The sequence below is a fragment of the Dermochelys coriacea genome, chromosome 3 (assembly GCF_009764565.3).
Source record: "Dermochelys coriacea isolate rDerCor1 chromosome 3, rDerCor1.pri.v4, whole genome shotgun sequence".
Taxonomy (NCBI): domain Eukaryota; kingdom Metazoa; phylum Chordata; order Testudines; family Dermochelyidae; genus Dermochelys; species Dermochelys coriacea.
Window position 1 is genome coordinate 175,818,497 of NC_050070.1, and position 21,148 is coordinate 175,839,644.

The window sequence follows — 21,148 nt, forward strand, 5'->3', positions numbered from 1 at the left end:
GTATAAGTAGGGGCATAGCGAGCAGATCGAGGGACGTGATCGTTCCCCTCTATTCGACACTGGTGAGGCCTCATCTGGAGTACTGTGTCCAGTTTTGGGCCCCACACTACAGGAAGGATGTGGATAAATTGGAAAGAGTACAACGAAGGGCAACGAAAATGATTAGGGGTCTAGAGCACATGACTTATGAGGAGAGGCTGAGGGAGCTGGGATTGTTTAGTCTGCAGAAGAGAAGAATGAGGGGGGATTTGATAGCTGCTTTCAACTACCTGAAAGGGGGTTTCAAAGAGGATGGCTCTAGACTGTTCTCAATGGTAGCAGATGACAGAACGAGGAGTAATGGTCTCAAGTTGCAATGGGGGAGGTTTAGATTGGATATTAGGAAAAACTTTTTCACTAAGAGGGTGGTGAAACACTGGAATGCGTTACCTAGGGAGGTGGTAGAATCTCCTTCCTTAGAGGTTTTTAAGGTCAGGCTTGACAAAGCCCTAGCTGGGATGATTTAACTGGGACTTGGTCCTGCTTTGAGCAGGGGGTTGGACTAGATGACCTTCTGGGGTCCCTTCCAACCCTGATATTCTATGATTCTATGATTGGATGAGGGTAATTTCATGATTTATTTTGTAAGAATTTTGTTTTATTATATATGTACCCAGAAGCATATTTTTTTAGTTTGACATAAATGAGATTTATTAATGAAGCCTTTTTTTCAGGGTCATTGGGAGTGAAATTTTTTAAAAAGCTGTATTACTTAAACTGTTTCCAGCCAAATTTTAAGCGTTTATCCACTTTCTACAGTGGAATAATCAAATAGTTTAGATTATAGCTCTGGATCAACTTTTTTCTTTCTTGTATTTGTCTGTTTCCTTAGTGACCATTTCTCATTTGCTTTGCTCTATGGTGTGCTAGTTATAGTATTCCTTTGGAGGTCATTCATTTAAAATGGCATTATATGGTAAGTAAGTGAGCCTTGAAGTTCACTTGGAGGGCATCATGAAAACAGAGAAAACGGTCTTTCAAGCTTTCAAAATGTTATCATAACTAGTTCTCGATAGATTTGTTTTTGTCTACAGTTATACAATTGCAATACTATATCTTTGTGACTTGTAACACAATTTTGATGCTTCTAGGAGTTGACTTAAGAAAAACCCGGAGTCTTTTGAAAAATACATGGGTGAAATATAACAATACCACATGTTCTCCTTTAGTCTACATTTTCTTTAATTACTTTCAGATTCTTAAAAAAAATCTGTCCTTCCATTATGTTTTTGATTTTCAGAGCTCCGCTTGATTTTAGTTCCAGTTTGATGAGAAGGCATAATTTACAGTTAAAAAAATGTCTTCAAGAAGTGTGTGTTCAGCTAGCTTAGAGAATGTATTTTACAGAATGATTAGAGGAAATGATATGCCTCTTTAGACAAAGAATGGAAAACAGAGCAGTGTTTTCATACAGTTTTCTCATTCTGTTAGTAATGATTTGCTTTCCCATAAAATCTAGACTTTTCTGAAAACCAGTCTTGACAGTTTTCTTTAGCTGTTAAGCTGTTCTGATTATTTTTTCTCTTTAAGTATTACACGGTTACCTCATATGAAGAAGGTATTAACACTGATAAAGTAAAATTTGTGTTTTAATTCTACTGTCTCCTTTATGGCAGCCTTCACACTCCCTTTATGTTTTAGAGCAGGCACATCTGCACTGGGAAAACTGGGATCTGTAATTTGCTGGTGAACTTACCCAACCTTTGTCAGTAAAAGTGGTAGCAGCTGTAGTGTAGACAGTGCACTACCAACTAGTGTCCTCAGTGCAACATTAGACAATGCTATTGTAAAAATGCCTGCAACCTGTCACTGGTGCAGCTTATAACATTGCTTAACAGGTTAAGGTACACCAATGGAGAATTGCTGATCCATATTTTTACTACTATAGACAAGCACAATGAGCAAGGATTTCACTACAACCTTCTGCAGAAGATTATTGACTTAGTTGAGGTGTGTGTAATCATTTTACTTTGTGTAGTCCTAGTCTGAAAATTTAGCATATAAAAATGGCACCTGATTTCATCCAAATAATAGATCCGTTGAGTATTCAAAGCAAGCCATTAACTTTGGTAATTTAAGATACTTTTTTCTTCTTCTCCCCCTTTTTGCTCTTTATCCACGTGTTTATTAAGTTCCATTTAATTCCATTTATAGGAATTTAATTATAGCTGTGGAAACCCTTTGAAGGCAGTAAATTGCTCAGAAGTCACTGAGGGCAGAATTTGGTCTGTGAAAGATTTTGTAACGGTGATGATGTGGGAAAAGGAAAGAACCCAATTTGACTCTCAGATCCCAGGATAAGTTTCCTGAACTGGCGGTTAGAAAAGCAATCTTTGTTTATTTGTAAAGTGACCACATTTGCTTTGGAAATATTGAAACCTAATATATTCAGCATCCCACACTGCCATTTTTACAGTCTCTTTTCAGAGCTGAAGAACCAGACTGCAGTGCTGCCTTGCTTTTGCTTTGCATTTTAAGACTGATTATACTGTTTGCTGCTTAGCCATTCCCGTTGATTCCAGACTTACCTCTCCAGTGAGATAAGCCCCTAATTGGACATTTTCTTGTGAGTTGTATACTTAATCTTTAATACTTTATCCTTAATTTCAAAGGTTCTGAAGAAAAAACACTTGGAGGATGTGCATCTTCAACAAGTGTCTATAAGAAGGTTTGCATCGTTCAATCTCTTTTCAGCAGAAGACCGCAAAAGGATTACAGAAGAGGAAACTGGGACTTGGGTTCAATACACAAGTGTCTTTTATCCCGAGTATAGTGTCTCTTTAAGGTAACTGTCATTCCAGTTTTAAGAGTCAAGTACTTTTCAACTCTTGCACAGGAATCAAATCTGAAACTCATGATTTATTCTACCAATATTTGTTTGTATCTAGAGATAAGTTTACAAGTAAACTGTGTCAGAGCTTAATCTTAGTTGATCATTATATTAAACAACCTCTCCAGTTTTCATTGAGACTCATTGAGTTGCCAGAGCTAGAAAGCTTAAGTAAAATAGGCATGGATTGAGCACAGTGGAATGCAAATCTAAGAACGTGTTTAATTTTCCCATTAACTTTTTGTTGTGTTAAGTTCTCCATTATGTGAACAAAAGCTGATACAAGTATTACAAAATTGAGTTAATTACTTGACTTTTTAAATCTTAGTAAAAACATTTAATGACCTGACATCATTTACAAATAAATCTTGTAAAGTTGTGGTTTTTTGTAGTTACAGTAAATTTGTATTCAGTTTTATTTATAATAACATGATTTTCAGAAAACTCTAATATTAATTTGGAAGCTTTTTTGAAAAGTACAATGAAGACAGATTAAAGTAGCCAATTTCTGCAGGGAGGGTTTGTACATTTTATGAAATTGCCAGCAGACTGGCTCTGACGCAAGGAATCTGTTAAAAAACAAACAAACAAACAAAAAAACCTTGCAAGAGCTGTTAGCAAGTTTCTAGAAGTCTCACCAATATTGTAATGAGTTGCCAAAGCAGGAAACTCTTCCATGTACTGTATTTCTCTTTTCTCCCCTCCCATTTCCCTGCTTTATCCTCCTTTCTCCGACTTGTTTGATTTTCTGCCCACCTGTAACTTGTACTCACCTCAACAGGCATCAGTGAAACAGTAACTTAAGCATCCCTGAAGTGATGCTTGTTCTAAAGCCCCTAATTAGACCCGGTGAAGCTTTAGGGTTTTGTGTTCCATGCACAGAGGAGAATATTCTGGAGAGCCTGACTCATTGAAATTATAAAACTAATTTCTGTTTGACTTGGACCTTTAAATTGAAGTTGCTCTTGGGAACTAAGATCTATACAAACAAGTGACCTTCATTAACTATGACATTTTGCTAGTTTACTAAAAAATGCATGCTAGTTATCTTAAAATAGCAGTTAGGTATAAAGCCAAATATCAAATTACTCTCAATCTTAAACTTGAGGCCAAAGAGACTGTCCAATTTTTGTTAATTTTCCATTTTTATATTCAGCAATGCTATATAGCCTCAATAAGTCTTACCCATGAATGGAGTGTTTTGCTGCTGTTAGCAATGTAATCATGGCAAATACAATATTTACGCTGCATGCCATCTGTTTCAGGGAACGCTAGAGATTCATTTCTTAACGCTTCTTCATCCAGTTTCCTTTGCTTTCTATTATCAGCTCTGTGAGACTGTCTCTACTCGACGTCTCCTAGACTTTGCTAGTTTCAGGCATGAGTTTTAAGGTTGTTCCCAAACCCAAATCACATTTGTGCCAGCATAGAGTGGTGTCAGAGAAGCATCAGGCTCGCCCGATTCTCAAATTTGATATTCATGTATTTATACTTGCACCTTCTCCTGTATCATCACTTCAAATTATATTTTGTATTTGGTAAATGGTATTTTCTTCATTAATAAAATTATTAGTTACTATATTATCATTAAGGGACACAATCAACTTAATCTTATACTGTAAACAGACACACATCTTTGCTTATGTTAATTACACTTTAATTTATTAGAAGTAAATACATTGTAAAACTCATGTTTACTTTTCTTTTATCTTTTGCATACTTTCATATTGGCCAGTGTAAATCAATGAAGCACTATTTTGTGCTGGAGGGAGCTTTCAGAATTCCATATGGGAATGTTGGGTTCTACTCCTGGCACTGCCACTGGCCTGCTGGCTGACCTTGGCCAAATCACTTCCCCTCTCTCTGCCTCAGCTAAGGAAGAAAGGAAGATAAAGCAGGGGGAGGAAAGCTAATGGAAAACACACATTTTTAGATTCTTTGATATCTACTGATGAAAAGTTCTATATAAGAGCTATGTGGTATTATTATTATTTATTAGTTTATAGTCTTTCTGTTTTTCCACTGGTTTGAGCAGCCAGTTCTCTTCCATATGTTGTAATACAGTCCTGTCTTTAGTGCTGGCTTTTGATGTCTTTATTGCACTTTTTATTTCTCATGGCAATAACATCAGCCAGCAGAGTTGCAGGACTGCACGCTTTGATGGTAGAACCTTTGTATGCTGCTTTTCATAAGAATAATGTACTGCTGTGACCCTATTTAATATTTTGACTTATGTGTTCTTGGATTTTCATCTACATATATTCATAGATACTAAGGTCAGAAGGGACCATTCTGATCATCTAGTCTGATCTCCTGCACAACGCAGGCCACAGAATTTCTCTCACCCACCCACTCCTATGAAAAACCTCACCTATGTCTGAGCTATTGAAGTCCTTAAATCGTGGTTTAAAGACTTCAAGGAGCAGAGAATCCTCCCTCAAGTGACCTGTGCCCCATGCTACAGAGGAAGGCGAAAAACCTCCAGGGCCTCTTCCAATCTGCCCTGGAGGAAAATTCCTTCCCGACCCCAAATATGGCGATCAGCTAAGTCCTGAGCATATGGGCAAGATTCACCAGCCAGATACTACAGAAAATTCTTTCCTGGGTAACTCAGATCCCATCCATCTAACATCCCATCTCAGGGGATTAGGCCTATTTACCCTGAATATTTAAAGATCAATTAATTACCAAAATCACATTATCTCATCATACCATCTCCTCCATAAACTTATCGAGTAGAATCTTAAAGCCAGATAGATCTTTTGCCCCCACTGCTTCCCTTGGGAGGCTATTCCAAAACTTCACTCCTCTGATGGTTAGAAACCTTTGTCTAATTTCAAGTTTAAACTGCCTGGTGGCCAGTTTATACCCCTTTGTTCTTGTGTCCACATTGGTGCTGAGCTTAAATAATTCCTCTCCTTCTCCTGTATTTATCCCTCTGATATATTTATAGAGAGCAATCATATCTCCCCTCAATCTTCTTTTAGTTAGGCTAAACAAGCCAAGCTCCTTAAGTCTCCTTTCATAAGACAAGTTTTCCATTCCTCAGATCATCCTAGTAGGCCTTCTTTGTACCTGCTCCAGTTTGAATTCATCCTTTTTAAACTTGGGAGACCAGAACTGCACACAGTATTCCAGGTGAGGTCTCACCAGTGCCTTGTATAATGGTACTAAAACCTCCTTATCCCTACTGGAAATACCTCTCCTGATGCATCCCAAAACCGCATTAGCTTTTTTCACAGCCGTATCACATTGGCGGCTCATAGTCATCCTATGATCAACCAATACTCCAAGGTCCTTCTCCTCTTCCGTTACTTCTAATTGATGCGTCCCCAGCTTATAACTAAAATTCTTGTTATTAATCCCTAAATGCATAACCTTACACTTCTCACTATTAAATTTCATCCTATTACTATTACTCCAGTTTACAAGGTCATCCAGATCCTCCTATATAATATCTCGATCCTTCTCTGAATTGGCAATACCTCCCAGCTTTGTATCATCTGCAAACTTTATTAGCACACTTCCACTTTTTGTGCCAAGGTCAGTAATAAAAAGATTAAATAAGATTGGTCCCCAAACTGATCCCTGTGGAACTCCACTGGTAACCTCCCTCCAGCCTGACAGTTGGCCTTTCAGTAGGACCCGTTGTAGTCTCCCCTTTAACCAATTCCTTATCTACCTTTTGATGTTCATATTGATCCCCATGTTTTCCAATTTAACTAATAATTCCCCATGTGGCACGGTATCAAACGCCTTACTGAAATCTAGGTAAATTAGATCCACTGTGTTTCCTTTATCTAAAAAATCTGTTACTTTCTCAAAGGAGGAGATCAGGTTGGTTTGGCACGATCTACCTTTTGTAAAACCATGTTGTATTTTGTCCCATTTACCATTGACTTCAATGTCCTTAATTAATTTCTCCTTCAAAATTTTTTCCAGGACCTTGCATACTACAGATGTCAAACTAACTGGCCTGTAGTTACCCGGATCACTTTTTTTCCTTTCTTAAAAATAGGAACTGTATTAGCAATTCTCCAATCATTCGGTACAACTCCTGAGTTTACAGATTCATTAAAAATTCTTGCTAATAGGCTTGCAATTTCAGGTGCCAATTCCTTTAATATTTTAGGATGAAGATTAGCTGGGCCCCCCGATTTAGTCCCATTAAGCTGTTTCAGTTTCGCTTCTACCTCACATATGGTAATATCTACCTCCATATCCTCATTCCCATTTGTTATGCTACCATTATCCCTAAGATCCTCTTTAGCCTTATTAAAGACTGAGGCAAAGTATTTGTTTAGATATTGGGCCATGCCTAGATTCTTTAACCTCCACTCCATCCTCAGGGTTTAGCGGCCCCACTTCTTCATTCTTAGTTTTCTTCTTATTTATATGGCTATAGAACTTTTTACTATTGGTTTTAATTCCCTTTGCAAGGTCCAACTCTACTCGACTTTTAGCCTGTCTCACTTTATCCCTACATGTTCTGACCTCAATAAGGTAGCTTTCCTTGCTGATCCCTCCCATCTTCTACTCCCTATATGCTTTCTGCTTCTTCTTAATCACCTCTCTAAGATGCTTGCTCATCCAGTTTGGTCTACAACTCCTTCCTATGAAATTTTTCCCCTTTCTTGGGATACAGGCTTCCGATAGCTTCTGCAGCTTTGATTTAAAGTAATCCCAGGCCTCCTCTACCTTTAGATCCATACATTCTTCAGTTCAATCCACTTCCCTAACTAATTTCCTTAATTTTTGAAAGTCAGCCCTTTTGAAATCAAAAACTCTAGTTGCAGATTTATTTTTGTTAATCCTTCCGTTCAGTTTGAACTGAATTAGCTCATGATCACTTGAACCAAGATTATCCCCTACAACCAATTCTTCGATGAGGTCCTTGCTATTCACCAAAATTAAATATAAAATGGCATCTCCTCTAGTCGGTTCAACAACTACTTGATGAAGGAATCCATCAGGTGGGTATTGTAGTTGTAAGAATGCATGATAGAGATCTTGTAGGTGTTTGTCTCTGTCTGAGGGGTTGGAGTAAGTAGGCTGAGGTTGATGGTGGGATGGAAATTGTTGAAATCATGGTGGAATTCCTCAAGGGCTTCTTTACCCGCATGGCCCCACAGTATGCCAACATTTTTATGGCTGACTTAGAACAATGCTTCCTCAGCTCTCGTCCCCTAATGCCCCTACTCTACTTGCGCTACATTGATGACATCTTCATCATCTGGACCCATGGAAAAGAAGCCCTTGAGGAATTCCACCAGGATTACAACAATTTCCATCCCACCATCAACCTCAGCCTGGACCAGTCCACACAAGAGATCCACTTCCTGGACACTACAGTGCTAATACGCGATGGTCACATAAACACCACCCTATATCGGAAACCTCCTGACCGCTATTCCTACCTACATGCCTCTAGCTTTCATCCAGATCATACCACACGATCCATTGTCTACAGCCAATGTCTACGATATAACTGCGTTTGCTCCAACCCCTCAGACAGAGACAAACACCTACAAAATCTCTATCATGCATTCTTACAACTACAATACCCACCTGCTGAAGTGAAGAAACAGATTGACAGAGCCAGAAGAGTACCCAGAAGTCACCTACTACAGGACTGGCCCAACAAAGAAAATAACAGAACGCCACTAGCCTTCACCTTCAGCCCCCAACTAAAACCTCTCCAGCGCATCATCAAGGATCTACAACCTATCCTGAAGGACGACCCATCACTCTCGCAGATCTTGGGAGACAGGCCAGTCCTTGCTTACAGACAGCCCCCAACCTGAAGCAAATACTCACCAGCAACCATACACCACACAACAGAACCACTAAGCCAGGAACCTATCCTTGCAACAAAGCCCGTTGCCAACTCTGTCTACATATCTATTCAGGGGATACCATCATAGGGCCTAATCACATCAGCCACACTATCAGAGGCTCGTTCACCTGCGCATCTACCAATGTGATATATGCCATCATGTGCCAGCAATGCCCCCTGTCATGTGCATTGGTCAAACTGGACAGTCTCTACATAAAAGAATAAATGGACACAAATCAGACGTCAAGAATTATAACATTCAAAAACCATTCGGAGAACGCTTCAGTCTCTCCGGTCACTCGATTACAGACCTGAGGGTGGCTATCCTTCAACAAAAAAACTTCAAAAACAGACTCCAATGAGAGACTGCTGAATTGGAATTAATTTGCAAACTGGATACAATTAACTTAGGCTTGAATAGAGACTGGGAATGGATGAGTCATTACACAAAGTAAAACTATTTCCCCATGTTATTTCTCCCCCCCACCCCACCCCCCACTGTTCCTCAGATGTTCTTGTTAACTGCTGGAAATGGCCTACCTTGCTTGTCACCCTGAAAGGTTTTCCTCTCCCCCCCCCCCCCCCCCCCCGTTACTGGTGATGGCTCATCTTAAGTGATCACTCTCCTTACAGTGTGTATGATAAAACCCATTGTTTCATTTTCTCTGTGTGTGTATATAAATCTCCCCACTGTATTTTCCACCAAATGCATCTGATGAAGTGAGCTGTAGCTCATGAAAGCTTATGCTCAAATAAATTTCTTAGTCTCTAAGGTGCCACAAGTACTCCTTTTCTTTTTGCGGATACAGACTAACACGGCTGCTATTCTGAAACCTATAATATCTGGTTCCACTTCCTGCACCAGTCGCTCTAGTTCTTCCATTTTGTTACCTAGGCCCCTCCCATTGGTGTACAAATATCTTAATTTTTGCTGTTTGGCCTCACTCACATTTTATACTCTATTAGGCACAGTCATTCTACAGCCAGTATAACCTATTTGGCTGGTATCCAGACTGCCCTCGCTCCTTATATACATTCTCCTACCCACGGATGTATCCTTTCTTACTTCATCTTCGTCCCTCTCAATGCTAAAATCTGGAGATTACCTGGACATCTCCCAGCCATCTCCCGCAAATTCCTAGTTTAAAGCTCTCTTTATCAGTTGTGCCAGCCTCCATCCTAGAAGTCTATTTCCTTCCCTACTCAGATGAAGTCCATCCCGAGAGAACTGTCCTCTGTCCATGAATGCCTGCCAGTGGCCATACATCCCAAAGCCATCTGTTGACAGTCATAATCTTGTCACATCTTTGTTGCCCTTCTCTAGGAACAGGCAGGATCCCACTAAAGATCACCTGAGCCTCAATTTCCTTAAGTGTCTTCCCCAGCCTAGCATAGTCTCCCTTAATACTTTCCAGTGAGAATCTAGCCGTATCATTTGTTCCCATATGAAGGATAATTAGGGGATTCTTTCCCGCTCCCTTTAGGATCCTTTTCAACTTCAAGTCTACATCCCGTATCTTAGCACCTGGAAGACAGCACACCCTTCTATTCTCTGGATCAGTTCTAGTTACAGGGCTGTCTATTCTTCTCAGTAAAGAGTCCCCGATCACGTAGACCTGCCTTTTCCTGGTGACAGTGCTATTCTCCAGTCTCTCCCCTGTTCCCTCTGGCTGCAAGTTCTTTCCATTCCTATTTTCCCTTATAATCCTCTTCAACCCATCCTGTATCCTCCTGGGACTCATATTTGGTGTAGTCTCCCTTGACTCTTCCTCTTTTCCTATAGGACTAGCCTCTCTTCTCTACTTCCTTGCCCTTCCACCTTCAGCGACTACCTGCTGAGCCCCTTCTTCATTTTCCAACTCTGCAAACCTGTTCCTAAGCTCTATTTCTCCTTCACTAGCCTGTCTTTTCCTCTGCCTGGTTCTTTTAGTCACATGCTTCCACTAACCACTTTCTTCACCCAGTCTCCCCTCAAAATTCCCCAGCCCTGCTTCCATCTGTAAGTCTGAGCTTTTCCCTTCAGATACCTCATGTCTTTGCTCCATCATCTGCTCAAACCCCTTTCAACCAGACTTTCCACCTGCATCTCCAGACCTCGGATCTTTTCCTCCATCAGCTCTATCAGACAGCATTTCATGCAGGAAAAAACTCTTACCAACTCCCCCCTCCAGGATCATGTACATACCACAGCTTCCACATCCAGTCATCCTCATTGTGTCTTCCACTACAGGAGTCACTCCCACAGCTGCCTCCATATCTGTCGTCGCCTTCCCACCTAAGTCCTGTTAATCTGGGAAACGCAAACCACAGCAAAAACAAACCCCAAACAAGCACCACAATACAAACTCCCACTCAAACTCCCCTGTTTACAGCTCTGTTTGCTAGCTCCTGTGCTGCTGCCTGACTGGCTGGCTACCTTTATAGGACCTCTAGTCAGAAAAGCCCCCCCCCCCCCCAATCAGGGCTCAGCTTCTCTCCCAGCACAAAGCCCCTACACGCCTCTACACACACACAAATACTAAAAATACAAAACCAAGTACAAATATCTTCTCCTCCAACAGAACTCCCACTCAAACTCCCCAGTTTACAGCTCTGTTTGCTAGCTGCTGTGCCGCTGCAGCTATCTGTCTCTACATGTTTTCCCCCAAGCTGTAGGATCTTCCCAGGAAAGCCCATTGCACGTCCTGTATGTTTAAAGGGTTGTCAGCCATTATCTTGACAGGACTAAATACTTAAGAAAGTTCACCAGGTTGCTTGTGGCTTTTAGCAAAAAGTTTAAAGGCCAAGCTATATCAGTTCAAGGGCTATCAAAATGGATCAAATGGTGTACTCAGATAGGCTATGACCTAGCTGGAGGAGTTGTACTAAAGATCTTGGAGACTATTTTATTTAGAGTGGTGGCTTCAGCAGAATCTTTTTGTCATGTATAGATTGAAGTGATCTTCCAGACATCTGACAGGAGCTTGATTCATAACTTTACATATTGTTATTCTCCCAATACAAAGTCGAGATTGGGTGAGCAGAGCACTGATAACTTTTCAATGTGATACTTGTTTGCTCTTCTCCTGAGCGTCGTCACTGCTAACTGATCTCCCATGGGGCTGGGGAGGAGGTTTCCCATAGTTGCCAATGTGTAAAACGTTTTGCCAGGGCCAGTTCTAATAAACTGGAGCTGTGAAGGCCACTAGGCCCCCTTCTACTGCAGGGTGTCATACTTATTCTGGTAAATTGTAGCTTAGATCCTTTAGATTCCCTTTGTATGCAGAGCACAGTACTGCACTCTGGATTTTTAGCAGGAGGCAGCTTCAGGGTATAGAGCTGGGAGGTGGCTGCTTGAAGATTGCAGAAGAGCAGCTAACAAGGGGCTGCTAAAGACCAAGGACAGTCGCTGCTGTGCACAGCACAACTGCATCATAATTGTCAGCTGCCACACAGCAGCATCTTACCTCTCTCTCTTTCCCTTCTCCATTCAGGGTCTCCTACCTCTCATTTTCATATCTTTCCCCCGAGGAAGGTTCCTCTTTTTCCAATTCCCTTTTCTTGCCTTCTCTTCCAAGAAGGGAACTTTTCCCACCCTGGGAGTCCCACGTATTCTTAGCCAACCTTCTGAGGTCTCCTTCACTTGATTACTGTGAGCCCGCAGAATCCCTGATTGTGAGGAAGGGCTGCATGTAGATATTTCTGGAGTTGGTTAACACTGCTCCTGTGTCATCCATAGTGTGTGTGTCACTCTACAGATTCCTATCTTCCTATAGCTGTTTCTCCAGGTTCACTGTCTCTTTTTGCCCAGGGGACATTTCGACCTGATCCAGCAAACATTTGCAGGGTTGAACACAAAATATAAAATGACCCAACCTTAAAATGAGCTTGAGGGAGTAATTCTAGATGGCTAGCCAATGGAAAAGCCATGGCACTTCCAAGCACAGACTTATCAGGGTTATCGAGATGAAACACCATATCATGGGATTCTGCACAAAGCAAATTATACACATCATGACAGTGGAAATTGTAAGTATAACTCAGTGTCTGTCTGGGTAGTGAAGTATAAGAACATAGCCCAAGTCATCCTATTCTGTCCAGGCACGATCAGCTGTAGTAGAATTATCCCCTGCCATGTGCCACTGCTTTGCATTTCCCCTCCCCCCTCTCCCACCACAGTTACTTTTCTTTTCATAGCAAAAAATCGTTCCTAAAAGCTTTAAATGGCTACGTTTCAAAGGCTGGGTTCCTGTTACATACTGTGTCTCAAATACTTGTACTGCTCTGGTTGAATTCTTAATTGAACGTGGTGTCTGACAGTTTTCCTTTCAGTGTTACTTTTAAATAAATTATCGTATTGTAATAAAAATGGCATGAAAGTAGTAAGCCACTTTTCAGGCATGTAACTTTTAAAAAGAATTATCCTCCGCATCGAAATTACTCATGTTTATTCTCAGTGTAAAGATGTGTGTGTGATGTCAGTGTGTGTGGGGTGTTGGGTGGGTTTCTTTTCTTTTCTTTTCTTTTCTTTTCTTTTCTTTTCTTTTCTTTTCTTTTCTTTTCTTTTCTTTTCTTTTCTTTTCTTTTCTTTTCTTTTCTTTTCTTTTCTTTTCTTTTCTTTTCTTTTCTTTTCTTTTCTTTTCAATAAAATTCTGTTTGTCTGCATTGTTACTGCTTCAGGGCCCATTCCTGTGAACCCACTGTTCCTGTCTGTCTTTGTGTTTTTGTACTGGACTCCATCCCTTTTAGTAACTGAGTGCCTCCCAAATTAATAGATTGTCATAGTGATGTCCTTCATGAAATATTCAGCTCTTCTTCCTTTCCTGTCTACAGGAAAGAACACTTAGGGTAGGATTTTTTGGGGTGGGAGTGATGTGGGATGTGGCAGTAAGGTAAGTGGAGTTGCTAATATCATTCTGGTTGTGGTGGAAAAGCTCTGTCAAAGAGGAAGCCCTTGCAGCATGACCTAAATGTGGTCAGACTCTGGTTTAGTCTAATCTGTGCTGAAGGTCACTTCTACAGCTGGATTCCTTCAGATGAGTGCCGCATCTTGGTCTTTCCCACGTTTCATCCTGTGCTTTATGATCTGGATTGTCCTAGTAGAGTGTAACTGTCTTGGCATTTTTATAACTGAAGATGCTGTCTCTAGTGTATCTGGGAACTTCTTCGTTGTGGCTTTGAAGATTAGAATTGAGGCATTGAGTTGGCGGCAGATTAGACTGGGAGTCAGTGGATGGACCAGAACATAGGGCAGTGTGTTTATGGAAGCCTAGTCCATGGTGAAGGTGGGCAGGGGTACTTTGCACAAACTGAAGACTTTCCAGTTAATTCCACGTTCAGTTTCAAATACAGTGAGTTACAGTGATCTAGTCTATGGGTAACAAAAACATGCAGCACTGTGGCTTGATACTCATCAGGGAGGGAAGGGGTCAGCTGAAGTTTTTTAGCAGGCTAGATATGAAAGAAGAATTTTTTTCATCATAGATGCTATTTGGCCTTTAATTTGGGAGTTGAACAGGACTTCAGGGCTGTGTACTTCTTTGAAGCCTCTGTCTCCCAGTCTCATCTCTTGCAGCTATTATAGGGACTGGAGTGAGCAGACAAGTAAAATAGTTCTTTCAACTAAAGTAGAAAACTTTTTCTATTCTTAGTTGTGTCTTTATCAAGCTGCTAGTTTTTAGCAGCTTTTCTTTTTGAGTGTTCAACTTCAGTAGCTTTACTGGAAGATTTTTTTTATATAGTGTAAATAATAATTTTTGCTGGTATTTTACAAAACATATAGTAATAAGTGCACTGTTAATGCCATGCTTTCAAACTGACTTATTCGTATGGAAAGGGAAATTTATTCTTAAATTTTAATTTTACATTGAATAGTTCTGGAGGTGAGACATTATGGGTTCTGAATATGTTACTTTTCCCATATGCCATGATATCTATCTTTCAAACAGGAGAATTATTTTTATTAGTAAATTTAATGATATTGACTTTTTTTTACTTTTACAGTCTGTGTTTACTGTTAAATTTCTGGCTGGTTTTAAGCAAGTAGAGAAAAAAGAGTTACTGTTCTGGCAGAATTATTTCCATTGATCAGTAATTTGCTCTAAATATTAAAATGCAAAATTAGAATAATCTCTACTAGTCACAGCAAAGGTTGAATCTCTGCAAAGAATGTTAAGTGCCATTTGTAAAAGATAATCTCTCTCTCTCCTAAATGTGAACTTGTAGAAAATAGTATGAAAAGAAATTATCAGAGGATTCTGGACCTTCTGTCTAGAATTGAGGGGCTTGACATTTGTCCCTTTTCAAAGGATTTGTTGAAAAGTGCCTTAGGAATGGGTTCTGGAATTCCTATTGAGAGGTTTTGAATTCCTACTGAAAGTTTTAGGGATGTAGATATAAAGGGAAAGGGTGTAAATCTGAAGCATATGATATGACTAAATTACAAAGGATGACTTCCTCCCTTCCCGTTACTGCTCAGTGAGTGGCAATATGTCGCTTAAGTAGTAAAGGGATCCTTGTACAGGCCAACCTTTCAGAAGTAAATTTAATCCAAAGGAAAGCAGATTTTAAAAAATGATTTGGCAAAGGTACCTAACTCAGGTATCCTTCCGCCAGCTGAGACTGCTCCATTGTGCTCTAAGATGTATATACTTGAAAAAAGAGTACATGGACAAAGAAGCTGTTGTTTCATTTCTTTACCATATTAAGTTGTGGTTCAAATTGAGGAGAAGAGATTTTTTTCTGATTTACAAAGAAGCCAAACGTTTGTTTGATACGGAGTTTTGAGATGATAATCCTTCTGAGATTTATCAGTCCTCTTTGTCAGTTGATCCTGATATTTAGCAAGTTATAGCTAATCCTTTGCTAGTTAAACAAACTACACATAGAAGTAAATCTTCACCCTTTCCTGCTCTTCCTTTCTGTTACTTCCTGAACTCTAGCTTCATAATGGTCCATGTCAATCGTTAGCTTTTTCTCTGGATTCCTATGTGGAAATACTATTTGGCAGTAGATTTACTTAGCCTTCTTGTTGCTTTATGTTTAGTATATCTGTAAGATAATAATTATATTTTCTTCTCCGCTGATTAAACCGAGGACTTATGCTTGTGGAAAATGGGGGAAACTTTTTGTTATACAGTTACAGAGTACTGCTAATCTTTTTCTGGTCCTTCTGAATGCCTTTTGTCTTCATGCCTTTGTTTGTTGACTTGTTAAAATGCATTTAAAAAAAAGGTTTGACAGTTGAGTTTTCTATGTGTTGTGGAGGGAAGGTGCTTTTCACTCTTTAATTTTTCAGGTTTCAGAGTAGCAGCCGTGTTAGTCTGTATTCGCAAAAAGAAAAGGAGTACTTGTGGCACCTTAGAGACTAACAAATTTATTAGAGCATAAGCTTTCGTGAGCTACGAAGTGAGCTGTAGCTCACGAAAGCTTATGCTCTAATAAATTTGTTAGTCTCTAAGGTGCCACAAGTACTCCTTTTCTTTTTAATTTTTCAGATACTTTTACTTTTAGTCCTCGGTTTAATCAGCAGAGAAGAAAATATAATTATTATCTTACAGATATACTAAACATAAAGCAACAAGAAGGCTAAGTAAATCTACTGCCAAATAGTATTTCCATATAGGAATCCAGAGAAAAAGCTAACGATTGACATGGACCATTATGAAGCTAGAGTTCAGGAAGTAACAGAAAGGAAGAGCAGGAAAGGGTGAAGATTTACTTCTATGTATAGTTTGTTTAACTAGCAAAGGATTAGCTATAACTTGCTAAATATCAGGATCAACTGACAAAGAGGACTGATAAATCTCAGAAGGATTATCATCTCAAAACTCTGTATCAAACAAACGTTTGGCTTCTTTGTAAATCAGATAAAAATCTCTTCTCCTCAATTTGAACCACAACTTAGTATGGTAAAGAAATGAAACAGCTTCTTTGTACATGTACTACTTTTTTTAAAGTACTTTAATTTTAAGTATCTGAAATTATGTCATGTCCATAGTTGACAATTAGGAATGTTTTTTGTTAAGACAAAGGGAAATATATTGAAAAATATTGTTTACTACACTTCTTTCTGTGATTTAAGTGGACACCAAGTGCTGTACTCAAGACATACCTTGTGTGTTGCAAATCTGAATATTGTACCCTGAAGGCTTGTCTACATGTTGATGTTAAATCAGTTTGTTCATTCTAAGTACATTGAAATAACTTTATCAAACTGAAGTGTGTGTGTCCTCATCACTTTGCTATGCTGTCTTGAGGAACTTCTCTTGTTAATCATTATGTCCCACATAGCTCTTTGCTTCTTCAGTGTAACCATGCAGCATTCTCGGCAGATATCCCATGGTGCAATTTTCTGCTGCCTGGTTTGATGTATTCTGGAATTTTTCTCAAGGTACATCTTGGGGTGCCTGCTGGAACTGGAAAAATGGGACTTTGTTTGTGGTTATTCACTCTTAAATCCTCTTGGATAAATATCATCTGATCCTGGTGTTTTATGTCTTTTTAACTAATTAACTTTGTTTCAGCACTACCTCTTTTGAAACTTCATTCTCTGACAGTACTTCATCTTTATTACATGAAAAGACTAGATCTGAGGGAAGTATCTCCCCAAAATTCTCTGTGAAGACTGATGAAAAGAAATCCTATAACTTCTTTGCAGTGTCCTTATTCTCATTACTTTTTCCATTAACTCTTGTAATCCAGTTGATCCACTGATTCTCTTGTAGGCTTTCTGCTTCTGATGTGCTTAAAGAATTTATTTTCACTTACATGGCTATTTGTTCTTCAAGTTCCCTCTTAATTTTCCTAATTTTTATCATGCAAGAATAAGTATTGTAAATGCTGAAATCTGTGGATTTCTCCCATCTCTTTCAAGAGGTCCAAAATATTATGTATGTTCCCAAGCTTCCTGTATCGGTTTTGAAGCCTGTATTTACTGCATTATTGAAAGATTAGAAAGGCTCTTTTTGACAGAAAGAAATGTCATTTTCCTTCTCTTCTCTATCTCCATGGAGCATGTTTGTATAGAACATGAATTACATCCCTACCTATCCTCTGCTAATTACTGCTGTGTCTTCTCTGCAGGATGAGGTATGTAGATACTTGTAGTTGGATCCAAGGTTCATTTTTCTTTCAGAAGTTACCCCATTTTAAGAGTGCAAGAATCTCTTGTTTATGGAAGAGTAAGTTAACTATATTATAATGGGAAAGGTGGAACTGTATGTGTTCCTCATTCATTAACACGCATGTTCAGAGAAAGATGATAGCTGAGCTGTCTTCCATTCTTTGTTTACGACTCCTGTTGTTGCCGTGACTACTGAATTAATAGGCTGGCATTCTTGACTCTGTACTTGCCTAAAGAGTAGAATAGGCAAGAAGTCAAGTGATTCATCAGTGCAATCAACCCTCTGCTGCAAAAATTGACTCAGAAAAGAAATAAGAATAAAAATCAAGTAACAAACCCCCAGTCAAACGAACAAAAAAAATCCCCAAGTTTCCTTGATTCTTTTTTGTTCCTTTTTTCTTTCACCCATTTAACACTGAGGGCTGCTTTTGGTCAGGGCATGACCTTTGGATTACTTGCATGCAATCTCCAGTATGCAAATCTCCAGTATATCGCAGATGACTGTTAATGCCATACATTTTGTTTGCATGCTATGGTGTACAGGAAATCACTGTTTTGATGAATTCTCCTTAGGATGTTTAATGGAGTTGTAGTTGTGATTTTGTTGAGATCATGGTAATGTATAGTGTCTCCTGATTTGATTTTCTGAAGGGTTTAGATTTTTTTGAATCATTCAGAATCATTTGGTTCCACTGGATGAAAAATTAAGTTTTCCTGAATCTGCTGACTGCACCCAACTCTCAAACCTAAAAACGTACGTTTAGGAAATGAAGATGGGGAAGCATAGGAGAGTGTGTGTGTGTGTGTGTGTGTGTGTGTGTGTGAGAGAGAGAGAGAGAGAGAGAGAGAGAGAGAGAGATGGATTGAAACTGCCCAGGGAATTAAGGATGGGGTTCAATCAGAAGAGCAGAGCCAGGATACCAACTTCAGCAGGTGAAAAAGTTAGTGCATTTGGGAACCAAGGAAGAGACTGGGGGCTGCTATAATTCCAAAATCAGTTCATGCAGATATATTTGTTCTAACCACCTTTAGTTTCAGTTTGCCACACTCGGTATATAGTGTTTGAAATTGTGACTCACACTTTCTGTTCCTTTGATGGTAAGAGATATGGACATCTTTAAAAACTTGTTTGTGCTTATTAGGCATGTGACACCAATTTGTAATGGTTAAAAGGGTGTACTTTTACTTCCCCATGTTTTGAAAAAGGTGTATTGTATTGAAACACTTAATCAGCATGTCACCTGGCCCTAAGACTGGTCCACAGAGAGCTAATGCTGCTGCCAGCTAATGGAAGTACTCTTCAATGCAAGCAGCAAGGGCCTGTATTTTTGGTGCTGAAGGTCCCTGGTTGTGTATCTGCAGATATTCTGTGCTGGTAGATGGGTACAGTATTTTAAAATAATCTTGGAGGCAATCACATTATTCTAAACGAATTCTGACAATTTTTTTGTGAATCTAGATTGAAAACTGTAGCATTTAAATTAATACAATAAACATTTTAGGCACCATTTATTACTGAATTTATATGCAGGTTCTTTTTATGGTTAATGATTTGTTAAACTGTATTCTATAATTTAAGCATATGATATTCTTATCTTGATCGGTAAAATTTAATCTGTTACTCTTGTTTTATGCTGGTGTAACTTCATTTATTTTGATCAAGTTAAACCAGTGTAAAAGCAAAACAACTTATTAGTCAGTTGGGCCCCATTTGCTTTGTTCTGATAATACAAATGAGTAAATGCATTAAGTTAAGAGTACATATAAAAAACATAATTAAAAACCTTGTTTAAGAATTGGGTTTGCATACAGTATAAGTATTATGAGAAAAACAATCTAATTAAGCAAAATTTGCTTGTTTTTTAAGAATACTTCAATGTTGAGAATATAATCTTTTAAAACAATCTTCCAGATTTTAATTCTCACACTTTATTTTCAGAACACTTCTCATTATCTTCCCCCTAGTGGCTAAAATAATGTGTGTTCATGGCATAGTAATGAAAGGTGTAGTGAAAAGATTTATGAGATATGAACATGTATGGCAAATTCACTGCCTTAAGCGAGGACTGAAGAATATTTTTACTTGTTGGTAAAATGAAAATATCTGTTGTCTTCTAGATGTAACAATGGACTTTTAAATATCGAAGATGTTCTTACAAGTTTTGACAACACAGGGAATGTCTGTAAGTTATTAATTTATTCTATAAGTACAGTGTTGTATAGGTGGAAGACTGATTTTTGTTAATATAAAGCATTACGATATGACTGTTCTATGACAATCTGTCTTATCTGGGAAACACTGATATTATGATGGTGGTGGCATATAATACCTTATGGGTGATAAATGCATGTTTATGCCATTTTACATATAAAAATTGTAATAATGGGCAGATCTGATCAATGCAAACTTCTGATTTTTGTTTTTCCCTCTTGGCTACAAATTTTGTTTTGGGGCTAAGACACATCTATTGTGTAACAAGTGTTATGGACATGTTGCTGTACACAGCCAACACTTTAGAAAGAATGAAAACCTCTTGCCCATTAGTTAGCCATAGAAGCAGGTAACTTGCAGCATTTGTATTTCAAGATGTAAAACCATTTGTCCGTCATTTCTTTGAGGAGACACTTTGTTGTATCAGAGAGGGAAGAACTAGAGTGGATTTTCAAGGACCTTATGTTAACCTTCTCTGATTGTGGTACAGTAACTAATGGTTGGCATTAATGCTGTCAAAACAGACTGTAGATTTTTGACTGAGTACCAATTTGCAAATCTTAAATAAATGTATACAATATTCTACTTACTGATAACTTCTTTAAAACAATGGTATTGAGAAGACCTGTAATATGTTGGAAACAAAAATTGCAAGTGTGGAGGGAAAGGAGTAGAAATATTTCTACGCATGTTTTGAAAGTATCACCATAGTAAAAGTTGTGGGCTATCTCTTGAATAGATAGTCTGCGTGTACTATGTGCTTGATCCTTCAGTATCTCATTCTCTATTCCAGGTTTGTTTTTTTTGTTACTTTTTTCAATTGAAAGGTTTAACGAATAAAGTTGGGGGTCTTTAAGGATCACAAAGTCAAGAGACAAGTTCATTTTTTCCTCTCCTCCTCCAAACTATGACAGGAGACTATTCTTCTCAAATATGGCTGATTCACCTCAAAACTCCTGTTTCTCCAGTTATATTTCAGTGAATACTGATCATTCAGGAGCAGAAAAAATATCAATTTATTAAAGTAATCTTTTTGACTTCAAAGGAAAATAAATCTAAAGTACGGATAGCTATTTGAGACTAACATTCTGGTCCATCCATTCTTGACTTGGTAGCCGCCTTCTTTTT

The 21,148-nt window shown here is 38.7% G+C and overlaps 1 protein-coding gene across 1 annotated transcript in view; it reads left to right on the top strand.

Annotated features, from left to right (window-relative positions):
- Positions 1 to 21,148, top strand: part of CAMKMT (calmodulin-lysine N-methyltransferase) — a 335,072-nt gene that overhangs the window by 10,681 nt on the left and 303,243 nt on the right. Inside the window, exons 2-3 of the mRNA XM_038395122.2 lie at positions 2,652 to 2,824; positions 19,927 to 19,991. Coding sequence (XP_038251050.1) covers positions 2,652 to 2,824; positions 19,927 to 19,991 — 238 coding nt within the window. The remainder of the gene's footprint in view (positions 1 to 2,651; positions 2,825 to 19,926; positions 19,992 to 21,148) is intronic.